Source organism: Cebus imitator, unplaced genomic scaffold (genome assembly GCF_001604975.1).
Source record: "Cebus imitator isolate Cc_AM_T3 unplaced genomic scaffold, Cebus_imitator-1.0 Scaffold27, whole genome shotgun sequence".
Classification (NCBI taxonomy): domain Eukaryota; kingdom Metazoa; phylum Chordata; class Mammalia; order Primates; family Cebidae; genus Cebus; species Cebus imitator.
The window spans coordinates 13,686,774-13,712,844 of NW_016107342.1; the positions used below are offsets into that span (position 1 = coordinate 13,686,774).

Sequence of the window (26,071 nt, forward strand, 5' to 3'; positions counted from 1 at the left end):
AATGTGTCCAGTATGTCCACGGAATGCTGTGAGGAATGACAAAAATTATGGTGTGAATAGAATATAAGAAGCCCGAGAAAGAATGGTGGAAAATGTTCTAAAAGAGAGGAATTCTAGTTAGTCTTTGGAGGACTTCGCATGTCTCTGGCTTCACTGTGACCAGGACCACAGAGGCCCTGGAGAGCAGTTCAGCAGAATGTTAAAAGCAGAGGCTAGTGTGATATGGGAGTAGGCATGCAGCAGGTGCAGTCTATGTTCTGAAGAAGTTTAACGGTAAATTTTTTTCAGTAGGCAAAAAGGGATACTGCGTGAAGGAAAGTTTTAACAGCAAAGTCACTTTTTTCTTGTGTATAAGTAAGAAAGTTGAGTGAGTGAGATTGCAGGCAAAGGGCTTTGAAACATTGGAAAAATAAATGGGAAAATCAAGAGGCAATTCTGGACAGGACAAGGCCCAAACAGTGGGATATGATACCATGTAAGGTAGAGATGTTAGCTGTGGGGAAGAAGGAGTGATGCTGTTTCTGCTAAGATATGATGATGCTGTGACAAGGGCAGTTATTTGACTGTGTCTGCCATTAGAGTAGAAGAAAAGTTTTCCTCTCCACAAAACATGCCATCTCAATTTTCTTTAATCAGAAGGGATATTTGATGAAACGTATGTCCTTTATTATCCCCTATTAATGTACACAGTAAGAGAATTTACTCTACACTTAAAAATAATTTAACCATTCAGTAGTATACAGATGAATCCCATTGTTCTTGCATTATCCTAGAAGCATTATTTGTAAAATAAGATTTTGTGTAAGAAATGAAACCTATTTCAACTAATTGGTCAAGGCCCATACATGATTTAAAAGTATAAATACTAGCCTCCTATGTTGATATAATTTAAGTCACTCAATGAGGGAATTTTTCTTTTTTAAGTTATTACATTTAAAATGTTGCTATCTTGCTTAGGTCACCTACATTTAGATTTAAGGGACTGGGAATGTTTTCTGAATGTGCATAATGCTGAAAGCTGCTGAGGTGACACCCTCACTAGGATTATGATACTTCCTAAAAATTTGAAGTGTCTTTGTACAATTTTGATATTTGTCTTCACTACCTGGGTGCCTTGTCCCTGTCCTACCTTGTCCCTGTCCTAGGTCCTTCCCAATGCCTCATGATTCAGTCACTACAGAGGTAATGCCAAGTTTACCAGAGAGCCTCCAACCATGCTTCTTGCTGTGCTTAGTTTATAATCGCTGGCTGTGAAATGTCCAAGTGCCTGAAAGCCTTCATGAGATTAATCATTTAATTGAAGGCAATACTTCCATATTCTCAGGAATTCGTGAAGCCTCCTTTATCCCATGCTTCTCACCTTGGTGAATGGGTAGAAGCAGTTGTCAGATTGGATCTTCTGTTCATTTACAGGATGGACAGAATCTGTAAGGAGCTTCATGGGGTATAAATATTTTCACTGCAGAAATGATCATTGGGAATTAAGGATGGATTATTCCCCAAAGCAACAGGAAATTAAATATCCATATTGCCTGGCTTCTGGGAGAATTTTGTTTGAGGCAGGCATTGCAATTTCTCAAACTGCCCTGTCTCCCCATTTTTCAGAAAGAGCAACAAAATACTGGTTTTAGCAGTTTTCCAACTGAAGCATCTTAGCACTGGTCAAAGAGGTCTGAAATATTTATTCCCTCAACTGTGAGGTTAATTACAAGGACCTGGGGCCACTTCTAAAAATATTCTCTGCTATTTGCTCCAGTGTACCTTGCAAATATTACGATTGTCTTAATGTGTATTGATATGAAAATTTGGGAAGAACTGGTTAAGGTACAGTTCTTCTGGCCATGATCCAGCCATCTCAAGGGTTACCCAGTGGTCTCAGCAACCAAGACAAGAGTATATCAAAGATGAGAAAGACTATAGTGGCTAGTCTGTAAAGAAACCAAGTAACTCTTTAGTTCTCCCAGACTAATTTCTCTCTTGTCCCTAAACATTACCGCTAGGAATAATCTAATAATTCTATACATTGCCTTTGCAAAATAAACACAATTTTTCTATTTTCTCAACATTGTAAGTAGCTGAGACTTTCTTCTGGTGATATGATGTGTATTTTACTCATACTGTCATGTTCTTCAGTAACCTGGCAATTTTAACAGTGAGAAATCATACTTCCATTTGAGCCAACACATGAATCACTTTTTTAAAAATCTTGCTGCTTATAAGAACTGCTGAGTCATTTTTTGTTCTCTAACTGTAACATTTCTAAAATCTCTCAGGTTTATGAAGTGATTTCTCTGTGGGTAACTTTTAGAAATTTTACAATAAATTACTGGCCTAAACATTTCTTGGAAATTTATGCAAGGATGCATGTTTTAAAATTATTATGAATCAGCCAAGTAATCTTAAAAAGCTACTTTATGATGTTGGTCATAGAAGTTTATAGCTTTTTAATATTAATTTATATATCTTTAAAATTCATTTTAAGTGAATTTATGTTAATATGATTAAATAGCTAGAGACTTTCAGTGAAAACTCTTTCATTTACTTTTATTCCTGTAATTTGTATCCAATTTTGTATATTTGTACTTTATTAATATATATGCACATATATAAATATATATGGAAATAAAGGTTTTTTTTAGAAATATTGATACTCAAGTTGCAGGAGCATGTTACAGAAAAATGAGTTGTGCATTTGGAGTGACAGGTGTTTGACATTTAATAGCCTTGTATAGTAGTAATTATATAAATACACATGAAATTTACAGAGAAATCTATTAAACAATTCAGCTAGTAAAGTTACATTATAAAAATTTGTTTATATCCCCCAAAACACAAAAGATTTGCAGAAAGCTGCTTTAGCATCAAACAAAATAATTGATACCTATAATTCCTATTTGATAAAGTGTTTCAAAATTACATTTAACTTTTGGCAACTCTAGTTTGTTTTCTTGCTCGTATGATTTTTTTCCTTTTGTTTGTTTTCTAATTTTATCACATTGAAACCTTCTGCAATTCTCATAATTTTACATATCCTAAAATATGTTAGATTGGTCTTTTAATTATTATTTTGCCTCAACTAAGTAGAGAAGGTAAACATGAAATTTTTGAGGTTTTTTTTCAGGAGGGGGAAAGGGGCTTACAAGAGAAACAAAGTTTTCAGATATTAAAAAAAGCAACTTATCTTCTTAGAACATTCTTTATTAAACTATGATAACAAAAAACACTTACTAAGTGCTTGCCAGACAGTATTCTAAGAGCTTTTAATGTAATCCTCACCACAACCCTGTGACAAACAGACTTACATATAACTTGCCCAAACCACTCAGCTTATGAATGGTGGAGGTCAGCATTTGGACCTAGGAATCTGCCTCCACAGTCCGTTAGGCACTCTGCTATGGTGCATTTATTTATGTAACTAATGCATGCTGAATTCCTACTCAGCCTCCATCGCAGTGCTCAATGCTTTGTAGTTAATAAGTGTTGACATTCACAACCCTATGATGTAGGCTCATTTGATAGCTGTATTTTATACATGAGAAAACTAATGTTTATTTGATTAAATCAATTAATGCCCCATGGACTCAACAGAGTTCTGATTAAAGCATGTCTAACTACAGAATCAAGGCTGGTGCAATAATCTATGTCAGATTAATATATGATAGTAGGCATATTGGTATTACTATACTTTGGATTTGGGAGAGCTGGATAAGACTAGGAATCATATAGGGATTTGGAAAGTGCTTGTAGAAGTATAGATAGGATTTGGGAGTTGACAGCCTGAAATTCAGATAAAATAACATACAAATTAAATGTTTTATAAAGATTTGGAATGGGTAAACTTTCAGAAAAGACTCAATGTTCTGATTTAAGCTTATCTTAAAAACACAAAGGGTGCTTATACAAACTATATATCACTGATGTTTCAATTCATTGAGCATGTCCTTTTCTTTACTTCCTATTTAGCAAATTTTATTGCATCGCAGTTGCTCAGTAAAAGATTTTTAAACAATAGAAGTCACACACAAATATGTTGATGACTAACTGTTCTTCATATTCTTAAAGAAAAGACTAAAAATAATATAACCTTTAGATTGGCGTAACTTCACTTCAATGCCACTGAAACATTTTTGTTCATGTTACCTGACAAGAGACCTGCCAAGAACCATTATCCATATTTCACAGCTGAGGAAATTGAGATTCAAAGTACCTTGCCCAACTTATCTATGGATATGAGATGAAGCAATGACTCAAATCAACCCTCAGATTTTAAATCCATACTAATTTAATGGGTGAAAAGAATATTTATGTTTTTAATGCATTATTTGAAAAAATATGTATTTCCCTTCCTATGCAGCTTTTAAAAATTAGGTGTTTAATCACACAATGCCTCTGAAAACAAGAGCAGCACTCTTACAGTATTTTCTATAGTTTTGTTTTGTAAAATAATGCTAGTAATTTCTTGTGTGTAATAGTTTTACCATTTCAAAAGCAAAGCTAACACATAATTCTGTTCCTTTTTTATATTTTTTTTAGGTCCTGAGGAGGTAGAAATCAAGTGCCCCTTGAATCACATTGCTTGCCTTGGTACCAACAAATGTGTTCATTTATCCCAGCTGTGCAATGGTGTCTTCGACTGCCCAGATGGGTATGATGAAGGAGTACATTGTCAGGGTGAGTCCATTCTTGGAACAATGCAACTGAAATATTAAATTTTGCATAGTAACGAAAGTTCAAAGAGAATCTGTAACCTGCCTTTTCTTTCAACCAAAAATGTATCAGTTATTAAGAAAGCATGAATTTTATTGCCTGACATTTAATATGCATTTCAAAGCTGCAAGTATGTTTTAGCAAAAAATACCATTAGACAAAACACATCACACACACACACACACACACACACACACACACACACACACACACACACTTTGAAGTTGGGTTCTTAAACAATTACATGTTTGTATAAAAGAGTATTTTGAGCAAAGGATAAATGAGAAGTCTTTGTCACAGTAGATTGATAATCACATTGTGTTACAAGCTTGTTTCTCTGAACCTTTGCTTAAACAAAGTATTTGAAGGAATGTTTTAGCAACCAAATATTTTAGTAAATGTATCCATGGGAAATTTGTTCCTTCATATTTTTTCCATGATATTAGACTATCAACTTTCTTGTAATTTTCTGTCTTTTTAAAAATCAACATCTAAATTCCACAGTGCTAAAATATTAACTATATAGTAATGATATGAGGGATAAATAATTACAATCTAAAATTTAGTAAAAAGTTAATTGCTACTGGCACTTTCTAGTGGGGGGCAGGGTGGGGGACATGAAACATGAGACAGGGAGAAATAAGAGCACAGGAAAATGTCAAGGATCCAGGTAAGGACCCAGATTTGGAAACAGGATCAAGGTAGCAGTCAAGTGAATCAGGCTGCAAGATGGAGCCTGGAGAGTAACAACTGTACTGGAAGTCTCTAACTCAGATTCTCATAGACTGAGTATAACACAAAGGGTATTGAAACTAAGACTTCATTAAGAACCTGTCCTTCCTTTTTTGGATCAGTAAGATGTTAATGAATAGAAGAAAGTATTAAAAAACAGGAGATAACATATCTCGTTTCTGGGTGGCTTCCCACAAACTAATTGCTGTCATGCAGAAGAGGTCCCAGGTCACCAGAAATTGCAGGTGTTCAGGAGGAGCTCCATACATGTATACATTTAAAGTGCTCAAAGTCAGATACTATTTTTTAAAAAACATTTTATAGTCAAAAACATGCCCAAACAAATTCTGTCTGGAGGCCTGACAGGGCTTGTTGCCTGACAGTTTTTGAGGTCTGGGGTGAAGTAAGCTGAATTCAAGACCATAAATGGAGAGAGATATTAGAAAAATCATAAATCTCAGAACAATAACCTGAAGATGTAAGAAGGTTGAGAGACCATAAGTAGGATCTGGAAATCAACTGGTCTCTAGGTCTTTTCCCTCTTTCTAAAGGCATGTCCAATTACTCTCTGTGCATAAATTTTGACTGGGATTTTAAAGATCTTTTGAAGGGTCCTTCTTTGTCCTGGGTTTCCTTTCTTAATGCCTTAAAGTTACCTAAAAACTCAGCAGATTCTTAGTTGCAGTTATGAATACATATGTAATAATAATGAATAAGAGATTTTATTTTTATTTAAAGGCGTTGTGATGTCTTTTACATAATTTATTATGAAAAAAATTATATGAAAAGAAAGTAAAGTGCTAAATTATAAAGTGATAGGTGTTAAAGAGTTTAATTTTCTTTTTGGATATTAATTTTCTGGATTGCAATTTTATTCAATTCAGTTATAATTAGGCTTTTTTATTGTATATTTTTAAAATTTTCAGATAGATATGTAGGACTAGGCTTTTAAAAGAACAAAGACATAACATTTTCAAATATTTCCTCAGAGGTAGTTTTACACCCTTGAATATGATAAACATAGTTTGGTGCTGAGGATCATATGAAAATATATCTGAGTTTTCTGATAAAATTCAGATTTTTAATTTTGTGTATGAGGGCATATGTTACAGAAGATTCAAATGAAACCAACTTATTTTAACAAAGATAAAATGTTTTTATTTTGATCCTTGAAAATATTGACATGTACGTTGGATTAAGATCAATTTCAAGTATATCGTTGTTTTTGCTCCACTCTTTTTTTCTTTTTCCTGTTCTAATTTAGTTGTTTAAGTGTTTCAAGTTTTCTATTTTTATCACATGTGACAACATTTTTTTTTTCTTTCCCAGTAGGAGGTTTAGTTTCCAGTAGGAGGTTGATTGTACCATTTTGTCCTTTTAAATATTTTTACATTTAACCAAATCAAGTGTTTTAAAAGACCTAAGCAACCATTCATTGTGACCTGTGGTGGACTTAGAAATAATAAGTAAATTTGATTTCTACTTGCTAGTTAACCTCAGTAGAGGGTTTTCACTTACTTCTCTGGCCTTGCATACTACATAACATTGTAAGATCAAGGTGACTAAAGAGATATAGTCATCCTAGAATCAGTGGTTTAATAAAATATTTCTGCATTGAGAAAATAAACTCAGAAATGAGTTTACCTGCTTGGCCTGGTAGAGTTTCTCTGCCACATGGACAAAACCTAAATCTCTGGGCAACACAAGATTTGCAACATTTATATGATTTCTGTTTAAATGTGAAAACGTGACAGGTTGTAAGCAAAGATACATTGTAGGAACTGAGTCTACTTTCTCACCCTCAGCCTTCCTCCTAATTTGTGTTCTTATTTGATGAAATATTGTTTCTTGGAGAGTTAATTAGGAACCAGCCGCATCAAGTCTGTAAGGAATTTTCTTATCCACCATAGACATACAATGAATCAAGAAACCAGATTAATTCAAACGTTATCTTTCTGTTTGGAAATTCTTTTTTTTTCTTTGTCAGAACAATTCTGTCTAAATCACTTCTCCTTATATTGCTTCCTTTTTGTTGCATTCTAAGCATCTACTGTAATTTAAGTAATTATACCTAAAGCCTTAGACATGATTCAAAGATGGCTGTGCTTTCTCTTCTCTAAAAAATGATCCAAAATATATTAGGTGGTATATTTATATCCTTTATAAAACTAATAAGGGAAAAAATAACATTTTGGAGGTGATGTTCTGGTCCTGGGAATGGTTTTGTATCAACTGAATTGTTCTCTGAATGTTTCCTAGAGAAATCAATATCTTTCTAGTAAAGATAATGAAGAGAGATCTATTATTGAATGATTTTCTATAACTGATGTTTTCATCTCCATAATTGGGCTCCATCTGAAGAAAGAATAATTGATTTTTGTATATGGGGGTACTTGCATATACAAATATGCTTATAAAAGTTTTACAATAAAAGCTTTCACAATCACCACATTATATTTTTGAAAAGTTAATCTCTACACAGTACTTCATATTGGTGGTAATATCACCTTATACAATTTTATGAGTGCTGAAAATACATTCTGTAAAACACAAGACCTCTCAATCCAGAAAATTTCCCTATAAATGCACACAACCATATAAAGAATGAAGGAAGAAATGAACAACTTTGACAAATAAAAACAAGATGGACTAAAATGTTTCAAAATGCTGTTTTAAAATTTGACAGTCTTAAGGTAATTTATTATATTAATGAAACAGGAGAGTTCCCTGTCTCCTATTCCAAGGTTGTGTGACAGGAGTGTGGCTCCTCTCTTCAGCCACCACACACTGAAGCCCGTTATGGGAAGGGGGCCATGCAGACAGGCAGGTGCAGGAACTGGGGCGAGCACTTTTGCAGTGCCAAGTGGTAAGTTATTTATTTATTTAGACAGAGTCTTGCTCTGTTGCTTAGGCTGGAGCACAGTGGCATGATCTCAGCTCACTGCAACCTCCCTTTCCCAGGTTTAAGTAATTCTCCTGCCTTAACCTCCAAAGTAGGTGGGATTACAAGCATGTGCCACCAGCTAATTTTTGTATTTTTAGTAGGGACGGGTTTTCACCATGTTGGCCAGGCTCATCTGGAGCTCCTGATATCAAGTGGTCCACCCACCTTGCCACCCAAAGTGCTGGGATTACAGGCATGAGCCACCGCACCTGGCCCCCATGTGGTAATATATTTAAATGTCCATGGGAATGACAGTCTCTGTGGCAGTATCTACTCTTACCCTGTTAAAAGAATATGGAAAGTTCTGAGGTCACTGCAAAGAGGAATGATACCTTTTAAGTCACTACCAAAAGTGACTATTTAATCTATGTGATTGTTTTCTAGAAAACATTCTGATGTCCTTTTAAATCTAAGAGGATAACCTGTGTGAAGATTTTACTAAAACTGATTGGAGAATGAAACTCTCTGACATATGAAAAGCTCACCCCCCAAAAATACAAACACACACACACACACACACACACACACACACACACACACACACTCATCTTTTCTGATATTTTGTTTTTCTATTCTGAACTGTTTTCTATATAATTCTTAGTATATGACATACTTAATTGGCATATTTGACCTGGGACCTAAAAAAGAATAAGATTCTCTTATATATCACCTACCTCCTTAAAATAAAGCATCTTCAGACTTTTAAATTCCATTTGATTATTTTACCTTACTTTCCAGTTGGAATATAACTTTCCTAATATGTGCAATTGGATTTTCCTTAATCCACTCATAATCTATTGTAAGTAATTCTCATGTATTTAATTTAGATATCAACTTTTGGTATTTAAAATTTTATGTAGCAGTTTTCTTGATTTTATATTTCTATCTTTAAAATTAAGCTCTTAGGAGAGAGTGCTAAAAATGTCCTGGGGGTGATTTAGAACTTAGAGGCATTCTCAAAATGGACCAGGGTAAATGGCAGCCTTTATTATCTGTAATGATTCACCATGGAAAAATTAATAATTCTTCAAACTTCTTGCTTAAATCTTATATGTATTTCAAATTTTCTAAAAAAGGCATTTACCTAGAGGTTTTTCAGGACTCCAGTTTTTTAGTCTTCCAGAAAGGAAAAATGTATCTGTACTGTTTTGTTAAAAATCCTATTACAGCTACTAGTATGGAAAACGGAAGGGAAGAAGGGAGGAAAGGGAAGGAGGGAGGGAGGGAGGAAAGAATGAAGGAAAGAAGAAATTTAATAAAGCTACTGAAGAAGAAAAATAAATCTGCATCTCTTTGTTGTTTTTAATTTTAGTTTATTATATCAATGAGTCTTGTCATAGAGTCATTTTAAAAATTTCATTAAAATATTGCCAATATTTTTCTAATTTAAAATCATACTATAGAGTGGAATCTCAGCATCCAGAATTCCAAAACAAAGGTGTGGAGAAGAGGTGTAATCTCAATGTTATAGAAAGCGTACCTGTCATCAACATTGAGCTTAAAGCACAGGGAGGGAAACCTGTGCTCAACTGACTTGAATCATCAGTAAGTCTACAGCTAAGAAACAAAGAAGTGGAATTAGCCAGGAAGACCTGGGTTTGTAAGCCCAGACCACTTTTGATTAGTAAAGCTCTTACAAGTTAAGAGTAGATCCTGCTGTATTTTCTCTGTGTTGAGCTGTGCTAAGGTGATCAGTTAGTCTCAAGTCTCTCTTAGGCGTATGGATTTCGTCTCAAAGAGATTAGTTTAAGTAACTGAGTTAGTTTAGTGAAAGGCTATGGCCCTTAACGCTAGCTGATTTCAGGGCCAAGCTTAATGCTTCCCAGAAGCAAAGCAACTATTTCTAGAAAGAATAGAACTTCTATAGGTGTTTCATCCTTTTGAAGGCTTATACAGATATTGTTTGTATAGACAAATGACACCTACATGAAATGAGCATTGTGTAGTTATGGAAGATTTTTCTAAATATATAAGTACATATGTGTGTATATAAACATATACACATGCATACTTGCACATATATATGTATGTACATATATATGCATGTTCATTTTTCAGGGACTTAGCTTTATAAATTCTGTTGAATTAGAAATATACTTTTGCACAGATATCTGACTTCTTAACACTGATTTATAAGGTATAATTGCTAAATTAATCCTGCTAAAGAGACTTAGAACTCAAGTTTAGAATGTTTGAATATGTTGAATTCTAGGGGCAGCTAGCTAGCTAACTAAATACCTCTGGGGAAAGGATGACTAAGTTATTTGACTCTACGCTGTAGCTGATAATTCGAAAGGTAATCTAAAATAATTAAATGTTGATTGGAATTTAATTCCTTTATAATAGATTTACATCTTTGATTAATGTTAATATTATCCTAAGTACACATTCTCTTCTACCAAACAGGATTATTTTCAAGAATAACTAAGGAAACAAAAAAAAATTGTGAATTTTTACAAATGGTGTCAACTGCCTACTAGTAGTTTAGAAATTATCACAATAGGCTTTAAGTTAAAAGGAGATATTCTTCACTGAAACATCATTTCAGATTCTGTATCTGTCTCTCTTCTTAGAAAATAATGGTTTCAAATGAAGTCACATTACTTCCATAATTTTTTTTTTACCACAGCTTTTCTATAGTGAGATTACTGGTGCATTATGAATCTTCAATTGTTGCTGCAATATACTCTATTTTCAGTTAATTATGATTTTATTTGATTTAGTTTATTAATATTATTATTTGAGATTGAGTCTTGCTCTTCTCCCTCAGTCTGGATTACAGTAGTATGATCTCAGCTCACTGCAACCTCCACCTCCTGGGTTCAAGGGATTCTTGTGCCTCACACTCCCAAGTAGCTGGTATTAGCTGCTACCATGCATGCTAAATTCTGGTATTTTTAGTAGAGACGGGTTTCACCATGTTGGCCAGGCTGATCTTGAACTCCTGACCTCAGGTGATCCACCTTCCTCGGCCTCCCAAGTGCTAGGATTATAGGCATGAGCCACTGTGCCCAGCCAATTTTAATAGGTGCAAGTCAACAACATGGATTCACTCTTCCCACTCCTACAAAATATTTATTCTGTGTTCATACCTAGTATCTGTAGAAGAAGAAATAGCAATTATTTCATATGGAGGTTTACTCCTTGGGGCAAACAACTCCTATTATTTCTACCTATTTCTCAAAATGCTAACCTCTTAGACGGAAGGCTTGTGTGAAACCAGAAAAAGCCAGAGAACTCAGGTTCCTTAGGTCTAGTAATTGCTCCCCAACAGAATAGACCTGTTAATATTCTATCACTCTTGATAGTGTTAATTTATATGAATATTCATAGGCACTGGTAGTCTTTGTTTATCTAGATATTTCCTTCATCTTTTTCATCTTGATAGTGGAAAACAAAGAATGTAGAAAATATACTGAGTATGAAGCCAAAAATAATTGTTTAAATGTACCAATAGAAACACAGCAAAGCTTTTTCCAAAATTCACTGATCAACTTCAGTAAACTTTTGTTTGCGCTGACAATATTCCAGATATTTAGCTAAGTACCTTCAGAAAGTCCTATTTTCTGCCTTCATGGAATTCACATGTTGTAATTCAGTGCAGTAAAAAAATTGAAAAAGCAAAATAAGGTGAAAAGTATCTAATTCTGCATGAGAAGATGCAGGAAGATATCCCAAGTGAGCTGGTAGTTGAGAGGCATCTCACTGTAAGGGTTGGGTAGGCAAGTGAGAAAAGGAAGAACAATTGCAAAATCAGGAAACTACATATACAGAGGCGTAAGTGTGAGAGAAAGCATTGTATGTTCAAGAGCTCTAAGTTCTTGAGTAAGGTTGAAGCATACGTCCCTAACTGTAGAGAGAGGAGTTTGAACCTGAAAAAATTCTTAGGAATAGAACAAGAAGAGTTCCATTAGAATAGGTATGCAGTATGACCTACTAAAATGCATGTCATAGAACTATAAAAACCAAGAGAGTGAAAAATATCATACCAGGGCATATTCTCAATAGTATTTTAAGAGTGTTATATGAAATTGTTATAATATTAAGCATATTGTAGCTAGAATTGTTGCATATGTGTAGCATGTTATATAGTTTATTCTTAGAAAGTAAACATGTGCATTATTATAATTATAAAATTTTGAGATAAATAGTAATCCTTACCTCACATTGATCAACTCCAGAATGAATACACATTAGATGTTGTTCTTTAATATGTCACTTAGATGTAGTTCATGTAAATGAAAGTCAAAATAGACAATAAGAGGAGCCATATTAAGCAACATCCTTTTCAAATAAAATTTATAAATTTGGAAGGCATATTTACTACTTTAAGCAACCATAATTTCACCATTAGCAAGCTACTAAAACACTGCATTGTTAGATCATGCCTAGATGTTGTCCTCTTGTCCTTTAACTTTAAAAAATACATGACTATTTTAATATTATTCAAAAGTATGAATTATAACAAACTGTCACTCAGCTCTCTACTCAACCTCAAATGTGAGGCCAAATCCCCTATGATTCATTATTTGGTTTTTGACACAAGCAGCTTGATATTTAAAAAGCAAGGAATTAAAGCAGGTAGCTGGAGTTGAATGGCATCCCCAAGAGTCATACTGAAAATCAGTTGGAAAGCAAGCCTTAAACACTGTGACCTTGAGTTTTCCTTCACCCATGTTGACTACTGGGCCTTAACGTATCAACTCAGAAAAGTGCATACATTGTGATGCTTCAGTATCCTCCTGCTCCATTCTCAAAGCACAAGATGGCTTGTAGAATTTCAGCTGAAGACATTTTTCAACTAACTGTATAATTCCTGTTAGGTTTATCAATTGATTGAAAAGAAAAAAAAAATGTGCTGAGTAAAACAACAGGCTGCCCAACTTTGTAATCAGCTTGCAGTGTTCAGTGTCTCAGTCTGACTAGTAGCTTATCACTTTGAGAAAAAATGGTGCTTTTATTTGGTGAAGAATGTGGAAGGGAACTGTTCATTTTAACTCTTTGAAGTAGATCTGCACCAGTAACAATAGGAAGTTAAACAAACTTTAGAAATTTCAACTTCCGTGACGGAATCTGGAAGAAATAAAGAGAGATTTCTCAAAGTCATTCAATAAAGTCTAAATTTTAAATAATATATCCACATGAGGGATACATCCCAAGATCCCCTCTGAAGTCCTGAAACTGAATTGTGCCCAATCCTATATAAACTATGTCTTTTTCTATACATGCAGAGCTATAAAAAAGTTTAATTTATAAATTAGGCTCATTAAGAGATTAACATCAATAGTAATAAAATAGAACAATAACAATACACTGCCATAAATGTTTTATAAATGTGATCTCTTTCTCTCGCTCTCTCTCAAAATACCTTATTGTACTGTATTTACCTATTTTCAGATGACAGTTGACTCAGCCCACTGAAGGGAAAGTAAAACATTGAATAAGAAGGGACATTCCAATGAGAATTACCCATAAATATTTAGAAGATTTGAGATCTGTGGCGCCTAATCTGTAATTCTAGTAAATCTTACCAATTCTATAGAGAAAGCTCACAAGAGATTTTCAGCCAGTGTTTTCATTTCTGAATTTCTAATATTTTCATAATTGTAGAAAATACCATTTTTGTGGCTTTTTTTCTAATCCAGTCTTTTCACTTATATAGTAAGCCCTATTCCATGGAATCACATGTGTGTTAATTCCATTTACTGTGGTTTCAATGTCTTTCACCCCAAAATTCAAATGCTGAAATCTAATTACCAAGGTGATGTTAAGACTAGGTGGTTTCATTTGAATAAATGATTAGGTCATGAAGGTGGAGCCCTCACAATGGGATTAGTGCCCTTGTAAAATAGTCTTATGCCTGTAATCCCAGCACTTTGGAAGGCCAATGTGGCTGGATTACTTGAGGCTAGAAGTTTAAGACCAGCTTGGCTAACACGGGAAAACCCCCTCTCCAGTAAAATACAAAAATTATCCAGGTATGGTGGTGCATGCCCCTAATCCTAGCTACTTGAGAGGCTGAGGCACGAGAATTGCTTGAGCCTAGGAGGCAGAGGTTGCAGTGAGCCAAGACTGAGCCACTGCACTCCAGCCTGGGTGACAGAGCAAGACTCTGCCTCAAAATCTAAAAAATAAAATAGGACCAAAGGAAGTCTTTTGCCCCTTCTACTACATGAGTATACAGCTGGAAGACCTTATTCCATGAACCATAAAATGGGCCCTCATGGAAAACTGAATCTGTTGGCACCTTGACCTTGGACTTTCCAGCCTCCAAAATTATGAGAAATAAGCTGCTGTTGTTTACGCTACCAAGCCTCTGTTCTCAAGTTCTATTCTATGAACTAGAATAACAGAATATCTCAGTATATTACGTAATAGTCTGAAAAATGAAATTGCTGTGAGACTGGTTACTTCTGAGCTCACCATAGTTAGTCCCTTCAGAATCAAGTCAAACAATTGTTTCCTTTTCACTCTTGTGGAGATACAAAGACATATGCCTGTGTATTGTAGGTTTCCAGACTTTTGGCATATATTTGCATACTTGAGTTTAGATGCAAGAAACTCTTCATTAATGACTAATATTTTAGTGAAAATAAATCACCCAGATTTATTTGCATTAGCTGAGAATCTGTGTTCTAGCTTTCCATTAGGCTTGTGATTAAGAAAAAGCATGAAATCAAATGATTGATCTCTTTATGCCACAAGGGATTGTAGAACTGGTCCAACAACCCACTGTGGTTGTAAAAAAGCATGAAGTGGCAACCAAAGAGAGATCAGTCTGCTCTGCTCACCAGGCTTCTTCTGGATTAGGTCATTGTACTTGTGAGCCAAGGCTTAAGTGTTGGATGCAAGAAGAATGGGAAGGACAAGCCCTAAAGAGCACTTTTTGCTTCCGTTAGCCGAAATGTGTGGTGTGTTCTTATTCAGAGTACAGCACAGGTATGAAGCCAAAAAGTGTCAAGAAAAAATCTATACAGTTCAATAAATGGCTCTGAAAATTCTCCAACATTCTCAGACCAGTAGCTCTAAGAACTTGAATTGTCTAATTTTTAGTTAGGCTAATTAAATATTACTTTAGTGTTCTCAAAGAACTTTGGAGAGAAACATGAATAGGTATAAAATACTCTTTATTCTAAATAGTATATGTAAAATGATCCACAAATATTTATTATATGTAGAAGTAATATATAATTTGCTTTATATAAACATATATAGAAATATATGTGTGTGAGCGTATGTGCATTCTATCAAATTTTCCTAGCCTGTGTCTAATGGATATCCAGATAAAATGATTATTTAGGGAATTAAAAATATGCTTATCCTTTTATACTCTTCAACTGGGTTTGTTTCATTTGTTCCCATTTTCAAGACCAGTGTAAGATGAGGTTTACACTAGCCACGCTCTTGCTTTGACTCCTGTGTCTTCCTGCCAGCCAATGACTTCAATTCCTTTTCAGTAAGTCAGGGTTGTATGCTATCCATCTAAATTAATTATACAAAACAGAATATGCAGAAACGAGAGGAATATGTTTGAGATCAAATTCTAATAATGTTGCCTAACACAATATAACTTACATCTTGTGGTGAGCTTTTCATGCAAATGTGCCTTGGTTTAATTTGTCTTTTTTTTTCTGCGTAAGTATATGTTTCTTACTCCTACTAGATTGGAGACACCTAAAGAAACATATTTTACTTGTATCTAGTCACCTGACCGCAAAGACCCATCCAACTGGGTAGAGATGACAGACATATAGGAAACCATGAGGGAGTGACAGAGTGTAAAGGTACAGGGATTGTTTGGCAGAGAAACTTCTAGGGATAGTATATGCTACATTGTATGCTGGAATTATTGGCTTAAAAAAAATGAAAAAACACTGTGCTTTTTGTCGGGAATATTCACTCCTGCATTTTGCCTAAAGTGATTTGCTCCTTTCAGTATTATTTCTGATTTATCAGAAATATCTGCAATGTGCAGAAGGGAAGTGCAGGTCTCCTTGATGACTCTAACTACAAATAAAGAAGCAGCAATAACTTTCTCTCAGTGCAAAATAGAGTTGTTGGATAATAGGGCCGGAAGGGACTTTCAGAGGTCATCCATTCCATCTATCTGCCTTCAGGCTGGGCTGAAACTAAACCCACCTAGAAACATTGCTATCTACCCTGTCTGGAATGCCTTCAGGGAAAGAAATTCTAATAACCATTTTTGGTAACATAGTCAATGCTTAGCAATTTGTACTATGTGCAAATACTTGCATTTTGTATCATAACGTCTTCTAAGCCCTCTCAGTTTTTAGCCTGTTCCTTCTAACAGATTCTTTATTCCTATAACTTAATCAGGCTTTTCTTCAAATAGTTTTAAAGTTTCCAAACCTCTGAAGTTATAAACCAACCAGGACACAGTGACGCAATTTTATTACCCACTGTAACTGGCTGTCATAGATTCTGACTGGTATAATTTCTCTCTCTCTCTCTTTCTCAGGTAAATAGTTAATACACCTGAAAGGAGATATATATATATGTGTGTGTGTGTGTGTGTGTGTGTGTGTGTGTGTGTGTGTGTGTAGATATATTTAGGAGATATATGTATATGTATCTCCTAAACATTCCCTTGTTCACTTATGCCATGTCAGTCAGGAATTGTGTTTGGCTGGGAATAAGAGAGATCTTTAAAAGACTGGGAAAAAAAAGAGTTTTACAGAATTTTACATTTTCTTTCGTATAAAAATAATTCACAGACATTCCATTGAAGGTAAGGAGATTCCACATGTGATCCAGGTCTCAGACTTCCTTATTTCTGTTCTGCAATCCTTATCACTTGACTTTCATCCTCAAGGGAGACTAGTGGTCAAAAAATGGCCACCGCAGCTCTAAATTTCACATCCACATTCCAGGAGGAGGGAAGAAGACTGAATTATCCCTACCAAGCAACTTATTTTCTTCTTAAAGAGCTTTTCAGAAGCTTGATTGAACACAGTATCTACCTTTATCCCACTGACCAGAATTTTAACTAACACACAACCACTCTTATTTGCGTGAAAGACTGGGAGATACATCTTTTCAAGAGGGCAAAAATTGATGAATAAAATCAGATTTGGAAGAAGGAGATATAGATATTTGATAACCACTAGCAGTTTATGCTACACATATTTTAATAGAGCTGTTTCTTACTCACTAGGTAGCTGTTGCAGTCCAACTGTGCTTGATAAACACTATGAGAGGATTCTAAAGGAAAGAAAAAGAGCTGGTCATGAATTAGCTCTGTGGCTTTGATCACCAGTAAAAGAACAGGTTTGGACAATATCACTGACTCCTTCCAGATATGAAATTGTATAAACAAATAAAAATATTTAACATGCCTGAGAGGTATAAAAGTCGTGCCGTAGGCCAGGAGTGGTGGCTCACACCTGTAATCCCAGCACTTTGGGAGGCTAAAGCGTGCACATGGCTTAAGCTCATGAGATTGAGACCTGAAAAACATGGCAAAAACTTGTCTCTACAAAAAATACAAAAATTAGCCAGGTGTGGCTGTGCTTGTCTATAGTCCCAGCTACTTTGGGGGCTGAAGTGGGAGGATGGCTTGAACCTGGGAGGTGGAGGTTGCAATGATCCCAGATTGTGCCACTGCAAACCAGCCTGGGCGCTCCAGCCAGACTTTGTCACCTTGTCTTAAAAACAAACAAACAAAACAAACAAACAAATAAAAATCCATTCTGTGTTGTAGCAAAAAACTGCCAAATACCTAGATAAATGTCCATAAAGGATAGTTCCTGGGGAGCCAGTGAGGGCCGCCTGCTGACTGAGGAAAGCCAGATTAATGGAGTTTCAGGGAAGAAGATACTAATGTAGCCATCTCTTTCTGTCCCTCCTGCCCAATTTCTTCTTATTTTTTTCCATTTGTTTTCACCATTACTTTCCCTTTTTTTCTCCCCTCACACTCCCTAACCATTGCATATCCCATACTTTTTCAGCCTTCACTTTCTCAGTTTTATGCCTTTAAATACAAGCTTACACTTGAGACATTTTAAAAACAACTTGTCTGAATTTCAAAGTCTCTTATTATTTCACATCTCTGGTCAGCCAACCCCATTTTAGCATTTATTTTAACTGTGGTTTGTCAATGTGTATATGTTCTTTTTGTTTTATTTGATATATTGAGACTGCCAAGCTACATGAAATATGTCAAGCCATATTAAATTGTACTTACTCTTTTTCTGATGGTAAGTTTCCTATTATATATTTTTTGTTTGATTTCCTTAGCCCACTGATATTTGCACAAATACACCCAAAACCTTTTCTTATTGCTATTGATTTTTGTTTTATTTTGGAGGATTTTTCGTTTTCTCTTTAATTCCAAATTCCATCAGGTGATTAATTCTAACACTTTTTACACTCCCAAATAAATCCCTATCAGTGAGGTCTCAACTAAGAAAGCCATTTTTACCACATGATTTTAGAGAGTAAATAGGCATTATACAGGCGCAGAATCAGATCTTAGTAAAAAGTCACAGCAAAAACAACATATCAGGTAGAATGCATAGTATACCTAATACCCATTCCAATTAGTTCTAAAATCCTTGATGTCTAAGTAAGAGAAGATAATGTTGAAGAATTCTATGTTCTTAGAGGAATCAAAGTTAGAAAAATGTTAGAGATTGTATCAAATTCCCTATGCATATTTCTCACCCACACTTTTTTCTCTCTTTTTTAACTAGGGTAAACTCACAGCAGTGTAGTTTTATGCTTCTTTTTAGAGTGGGCAGGTAAGGAAGTGGAGAAACTCTTGGGATGAGACTAATGATCTCCCTACCTAACCTGTCACTGTTAGGAAGACCTGTGTGGATTAGTCAGCCAGGACAGCATAGTTTTTCTGGTATTAACAACTCATGTCTTTTAGGAGCCTGGAACTGAGACAAATGTGGCTGAATTGCAGTGAGTAATATCTGCCAAGCTGGAATGGCTGTATTTTTAGTTTTTACATGGCACAGAATGTTACAGCCCGCCAAAATCAACACACATACACACACGCACACACACACACTACACACAGATTGGAGTTTTAAACTGTTGACCTATCATTATATTTCCTGTTCAGATAGAAATACTATAGGCAAAATAAATAGTGCTCCCACTTAAAAACTCTATATGCAAAGATATCCTTCATGATTGTCAAAGACTTTTTTTTTTCCTAGTTAAATCATTTTTTTTGAAATCAAAGCTTTTGCTATTTGACTGCTGAATTTTTCTCCTGAAGTTTATTTAGTATACAACCTATTTCTCCCTCTGTTTCTTCAATAGCTTTTTCTATTTTCATTTGTCACTTATGATTTGTGATATGTAATACTTTCAGTGAGAAATACTTCCCAAAGCAAATATATATATTTCCAATGTATAAAATAACAACAATTCTTTGCTATTCAGATACAAATCATTCTTTTGAAGAGGCAATTAGCGCTTAATTCAGTGACTTGGGATGTTGCAACTCTTTTGAGTTTTCTTTTATTTTTACTGCTTTCAATCAAAGTACTACATATCTACAATGGAACAATACTAATCTAAATAAGAACTGCCTCAGGATTATCAGTGAAAGTTTACTAATGAAGAATATTTAAGAAAGGGTCACCCAACTCTCTTTGTGAGGTCACAGAAATGTCATTTCCTGAGTATTGACTCAGTGTAGCTCAATAGTCAATTGTATTCCAGTTGTGAAAAATTGTCAGGTTTTCTAACTCTTTTAAAACATTACAGGCGGGGCGCGGTGGCTCAAGCCTGTAATCCCAGCACTTTGGGAGGCCGAGGCGGGTGGTTCACGAGGTCAAGAGATCAAGACCATCCTGGTCAACATGGTGAAACCCCGTCTCTACTAAAACTACAAAAAATTAGCTGGGCATGATGGCGCGTGCCTGTAGTCCCAGCAACTCAGGAGGCTGAGGCAGGAGAATTGCCTGAGCCCAGGAGGCGGAGGTTGCCGTGAGCCGAGATCGCGCCATTGCACTCCAGCCTGGGTAACAAGAGCGAAACTCCGTCTCAAATAAAAAAAAAAAATTACAAAATATACTGGTATCATAGACACAAACTGCTATTGATGTTTATGATCATATTTTATGCTGTAATAGCCATTCAAACTTGATATTTTAAATTATATTACTTGCATACCTACTTTTCAACTAGACAAATGATTTTATTGTTGGCTTTGGTCAACTGTAACCAGTTACTATACTACCAGTATAGTAACAATAAGGCACAGTATAGAAACTTAAACTTTATCTGTATGTTAAGCTTCATTTTATTTTAGAAAGATAAGGAGAGGATGGGGTAATTTCACCTGTTCCTTAAGTTCTGTGGTACATGCACAGAACGTGCAGGTTTGTTACATAGGTATACATGTGCCATGGTGGTTTGCTACACCTATCAACCTGTCATCTAGGTTTTAAGCCCTGCATGCATTAGATATTTGTCCTAATGCCCTCCCTTTCCTTCACCCCCTAATGCTCTCCCTCCCCTTAACTCCCACCCCCCAACAGGCGCTGGTGTGTGATGTTCCCCTCCCTGTGTCCATGTATTCTCATTGTTCAATTTTTAAGAGTAAGAACGTGCAGAATTTGACCTGTTCTTACTGTACAATAGGAGGACAATATACTTGAACTAAGATTAGATATGAAACTATAATTGAACTGATGTGTTTAAAGATCAAATAAATGCTCAGTTTTAGATACGGTTGAAATTAAATTAGAATTATTTTAAAAGTACCTCTGTGGAGGCCTAACTTAGTAATATAGAGCTGACTTGGTGCCATTAATGTAATCACAATTGATGGGCTAGACAAGGAACTGCAAATGAAGTATGTATGGATGGATGATCCAGCAAATAAAACACAACACGTTGTATGTCTGAGAGAAGGCTTTGAGGAGGAAAATTGATTTATATCAATTTTATTAAAATATTTTGAAATCTGACAAATTGGTCCTGGAGACTGAAGTTGCAGTGAAGTTAACGGCCAAAAGGCAGGAATATGTTATAAAATGAACATTACATTTTTGTGCTTTGAATGCAGGGATTAATCTGGCCTAGGTAAGGGAAAATAGTTTGAGAGAAGATAATTTTCAGAGTTGACTCAGTGTCAACTATTTTGTACGATGACAAAGCAATTATTCCCTTCAACATCCTTGTGCATATTTGTAATTAGATGATGAAAACTGTATCTTAAATTAATGGGAGCTAAATCATGTATGGAAAAGCAAGGCTGTCTTCCAACAGAGGGGGATATTTAAGTGTCTCAGAGACTTATTTTCTTCAGAGTTGTGCATTTATGCTACTTTCATGCTCTTCATAGAATGGGTCTTCAAAAGCGTGGCTGCTTTGTTTGTCTTATTTAGCTGTTTGGATAAATATTTGCTGAAAAAAAATCAACATAAGCCAGTCCTTATTCTGGGGCTATCCAGTGGTTCCTACCTATAGGGGTTCCCATTATTGTATTGATACCACTTATTGGCAGATAATTTTAAACGTGTGTATATATTCATTCATTTCCCTACTGTGCTATTTTTTCACTTCCATTCATTGTCTTTGTTTCTACTATTCTTCATCTCTACTGAACATACTACAGTCAAGCTTTCATTTCTATCATTCCACTGAAGCTGCCTTGTCAAGCTCATCAGTAGTTTCTGTATTGATATAACCACTGGTCAATTTTAAAATGTCCTTTTAATTTTTCTATCATCAGTGGTTTTGATGAAGTTGATCACTTCCTCCACCTTCACTTGCCTTTCGGCAAACCACCACACTCTCTTGGTTTTGTTCTTAGCTCACTAGTTGTGCCTTTTCAGTGTCCTTTACTTTTCCTATTTCCCCTCAAGCAGGCTCTGTCCTTACCTGCCTTCCTTTCTCTACTTAATTTACTTGCTTGGTGATCTCATTTAGTCCCGTGGCTTTAAAGATCACCTATGTGCCAATGATGCTCAATGTTTTTCCAGTCTAGCTCTCTCTTTAACTGCAAATATGTATACCCAGCTCCCTATTCAACATCTCTACTTGGATGTCTAATAGATAGCTCTAACTCAACAAACCCAAGATCTTCCCCACCCCTGAGAACTATTATATTATAGCTTTTCCTTCTCAGTTGGGGAAACTCTTTTAGTTTCTCATACTAAAAATATTAGAGAGATTCCTGACTTTAAAAAATTCACCATATTGAATTCATCAGGATATATTATTAACTATACCTTTTAAACATAGCCAAATTCTTATCACTTTTCACCAGCCCAACTGTTACTATCTAAGTTGAAACCACAATTATCTTGTACTTGAATAACTGTAATAACCATATAATTGATTCCCCGTATTCCAATATTGTTGTAACTACATTCTCTTCACAAGAAAGTATCCAGGTCGTCCTATAAAAACTTGAATCAGATTATATCAGGACATATCACTATTTTGGTTAAAACTTATCCATGGGTTGCACATTACATTCAAAATAAGTGTAAACTGCTCCAATGACAAGTGAAACCTTGTGTAACCTTGCTACTTATTTGTCTGACCTTATCTCTAATTACTGTCTCTCAGCCCCATAATTGCCAATTCTTCCAAGTATGTTGGTCTTCTTATTTCTTAATTATATCAGGGATACTTCTACATTACATTTTTTGCATGAACTGTTCCATAAAGAGGGAAACAAAGAGTTTTGTTATGAATGTTGGATTCATTGAGAATGATTGTAATAAGAAAGAGCTGAAGATGCTAATGGGTGATTGGAGTAGTGGAAAATTGATTACCTTGGGTGATAATTAAATTGATAATTATTAGGGGAAGAAAAAACTTATTTTTCCAAACTGAATGCAACCCATTGTAATTGCTTGCAAGAAGTACATGAGAAAACACTGTGCAAAATTTTAGTAAAAAGCTTAAATTTAGGTTTCTGAGTATTTAATATATTTGATTTGTGCTTTATTTGATTTAGAATTCTGAGGCTAATATGAGACATCATAGCCTTCTAGAGTTTCTACTGTAGGGGCATAAATGCTCATCTCTCTTTTATCCATCCACAACATCATATTTTCCTGACATCTAGTTAAAGAACAAGAGTGAAAGTTTGCATATGTTTGCCTTCTGTGTTAGTCCATTTTTATGCTGCTGATAAAGACATACCCAAGACTGGGGAATTTACAAGAGAAAGAGGTTTAATGGACTCACAGTTCCAGGTGGTGTGGGAGGCCTCACAATCATGGCAGAAGGTGAAAGGCATGTCTCACATGATTGCAAACAGTAGAAGGGAGCTTGTGCAGGAAAACTTCCCTTTATAAAGCCTTCAGATCTCATGAGGCTTATTCTCTGTCACAAGAATACAGTGAGAAAAACCCACCCTCATGATTCAGCTATTTCCCATTGAGTTCTTCCCACAACACGTGGGATCTACAAGATGAGATTTAGGTAGGGGCACAGCCAAACCATATCACGTTGCTTCCTCCTCAGACTCTAAAGAAATTGCAGTGAACTTCATGGTTAGACTCAGGAACATCTGCCTGCACCCACAATTCAGCCTAAGATGTTTGTTAGCTCTCTATTGTGAATTGTGTCATAGCAGGATCCATGAGGAGACACACACACATATATGTATGTGTGTGTGTGTGTGTGTGTGTGTGTGTATGTATGTGTATGTGTGTATGTATATGTGTATGTGTATGTGTGTAGGTATATGTGTATGTGTGTGTATATATAAAGGTATATATACACACAGATTTATGTGTACATGTGTATATATATAGGTATATATACACGCAGGTTTATGTGTGTGTGTGTGTGTGTGTGTGTGTGTGTTTAACTTATACCTCTATTGCCTAAGTTGAAGACACTTGTGGAAATAAGTAAGTTTTCAGTCTGAGAAGTTCAACCATCATTTATATGCATTTATACATGAACCTGATTATGACTTGCTAAAGCTTCTAAAGAGAAACTTTATGAAATAGGACTGATGTTCTAGAATAATGTTTTCTACGTTCAAGGAAAAGTTGTTCTTTTATATAAATAATTAGCTTAGTGTGTCTGAATGTTAAGGCCACTGGTCTACAAGTGAGTCATAGAAGAATTGTTGGCTAAAACTTTATTTTCTTTAGGTTTTATTATTTTTTAAAAATGAGATAGGGGTCCAAAACACTAGGTTTTTCCTCCTTTTATATTTGAGAAAAACAGCACTGAATCAACCTAAAAAATAAATCACATGTGCTTTGGATAGGTACCATATTTGCTAACTGCAGCACGGTTATTGCTGTGTCTTGCTTTTCTACCAATTTAGATGAGTCTCTTCATCCCACGTCATAGAGAGAATAACGCGAGGCTAAATCCCCTGCCAAAATGCAGACAATGAATTGGCAAAAGCAGCCGCTTTTCAGAGCTCTTTTGCCTTGATTTTGAATGTTCTGTCACTGCCTAACTGATGATAACTTAAACAGTCCTAAGCTCTTTTCCTAGACTACATTGAGAATTCTGATGCCAGTTCAAGAAGAACAGTAGAAGCACTTCAAAACACATATTATCTTGTACATTTTCTCATAACTATTTGTTCTCAATTATTTTTATTATAGCGGCCTGGGCTGAACAAGGGAGGCACTCAATATTAAGTCATTTTTTTAAGATAAGATTTTTACCCTTTAGGAATTGACATGGCTTTCATTTCTTTTACAGAAGTTTCCTGAAGGAAGAAAACAAACAAACGAAACAAAACAAAACAGAAAAACCACAGTACTCCTATTTTTTATTCACAATGAAAACTTATTTCTCATCTTATTTGTCCAGTCTAGAGCATTTTAACTGCTGATTCCCTTTGACCGTACTATAGTGTCTTCCAAATTACCTTGAGCCTTATTACCACCTGCAAATTCTGTTTCACCAACTTTTCTCTTTCATTGTACCCCAGCAACTCCCAAGAAATAAGGAAGCAATTGTTCTTCCCTGGGCTTCCATCTTCTGCCTTGCTTTTCTTACTTTACTATCTTTCTATGTCCTCCTCTCCAATTTAGTTACCACCTCCTTGCCCCTGACTCTTGCCACTACCTTTCCTTCTCTCCTGAGATCCAGATATGTATTTCTGACTATCTTCTATGTATTTCATATAGGTGCCCCACAGACATGTCAAACTCATATCCAAATCTGAACTCATCATATATTTTTAATTTTAATTTTTAAGTTCCATGGTACATGTGTAGGATGTGCAGGTCTGTTACATAGGTAAACATGTGCCATGGTGGCTTGCTGCATCTACTAACCCATGACCTAGGTATTGAACCCAGCATTAAATAGCTATTTTTCCTAATGCTCTCCATCCCTTCGCCCCATCCACTGGCAGTCCCCAGTGTGTATTGTTTACCTCCCTGTGTCCTTGTCTTTTCATTGTTCAGCTCCCACTTGTAAGTGAGAACTTGTGGTGTTTGGTTTTCTGTTCCTGTGTTACGAGCTCATCATATTTTACCCTAACCTATTATTCCTTCAGTTTGCCTTGTTTAACTATGTCTTCATTAATATAGTAACCTAAACTAGGCTACGCTCCTAAAACCACACAGAATATTTCCTTTACCTTACCTAACCCAAAACATGTCACTAAGTTCAAATTATTCTTAACTCTTTACTGTTTCCAGAATTCATCTACTTCTGCTCATCTAAATTCCTCGTGACTTAGTTCTGCCTATAATAAAATTC

At 35.3% G+C, this 26,071-nt stretch overlaps 1 protein-coding gene across 3 annotated transcripts in view; it reads left to right on the top strand.

Annotated features, from left to right (window-relative positions):
* The window catches only part of LRP1B (LDL receptor related protein 1B), a 1,911,091-nt gene that overhangs the window by 672,829 nt on the left and 1,212,191 nt on the right, over window positions 1–26,071 (top strand). For all 3 annotated transcript variants that reach the window (XM_017523186.2, XM_037736613.1, XM_037736614.1), the window contains exon 3: window positions 4,534–4,671. In XM_017523186.2, coding sequence (XP_017378675.1) covers window positions 4,534–4,671 — 138 coding nt within the window. The remainder of the gene's footprint in view (window positions 1–4,533; window positions 4,672–26,071) is intronic.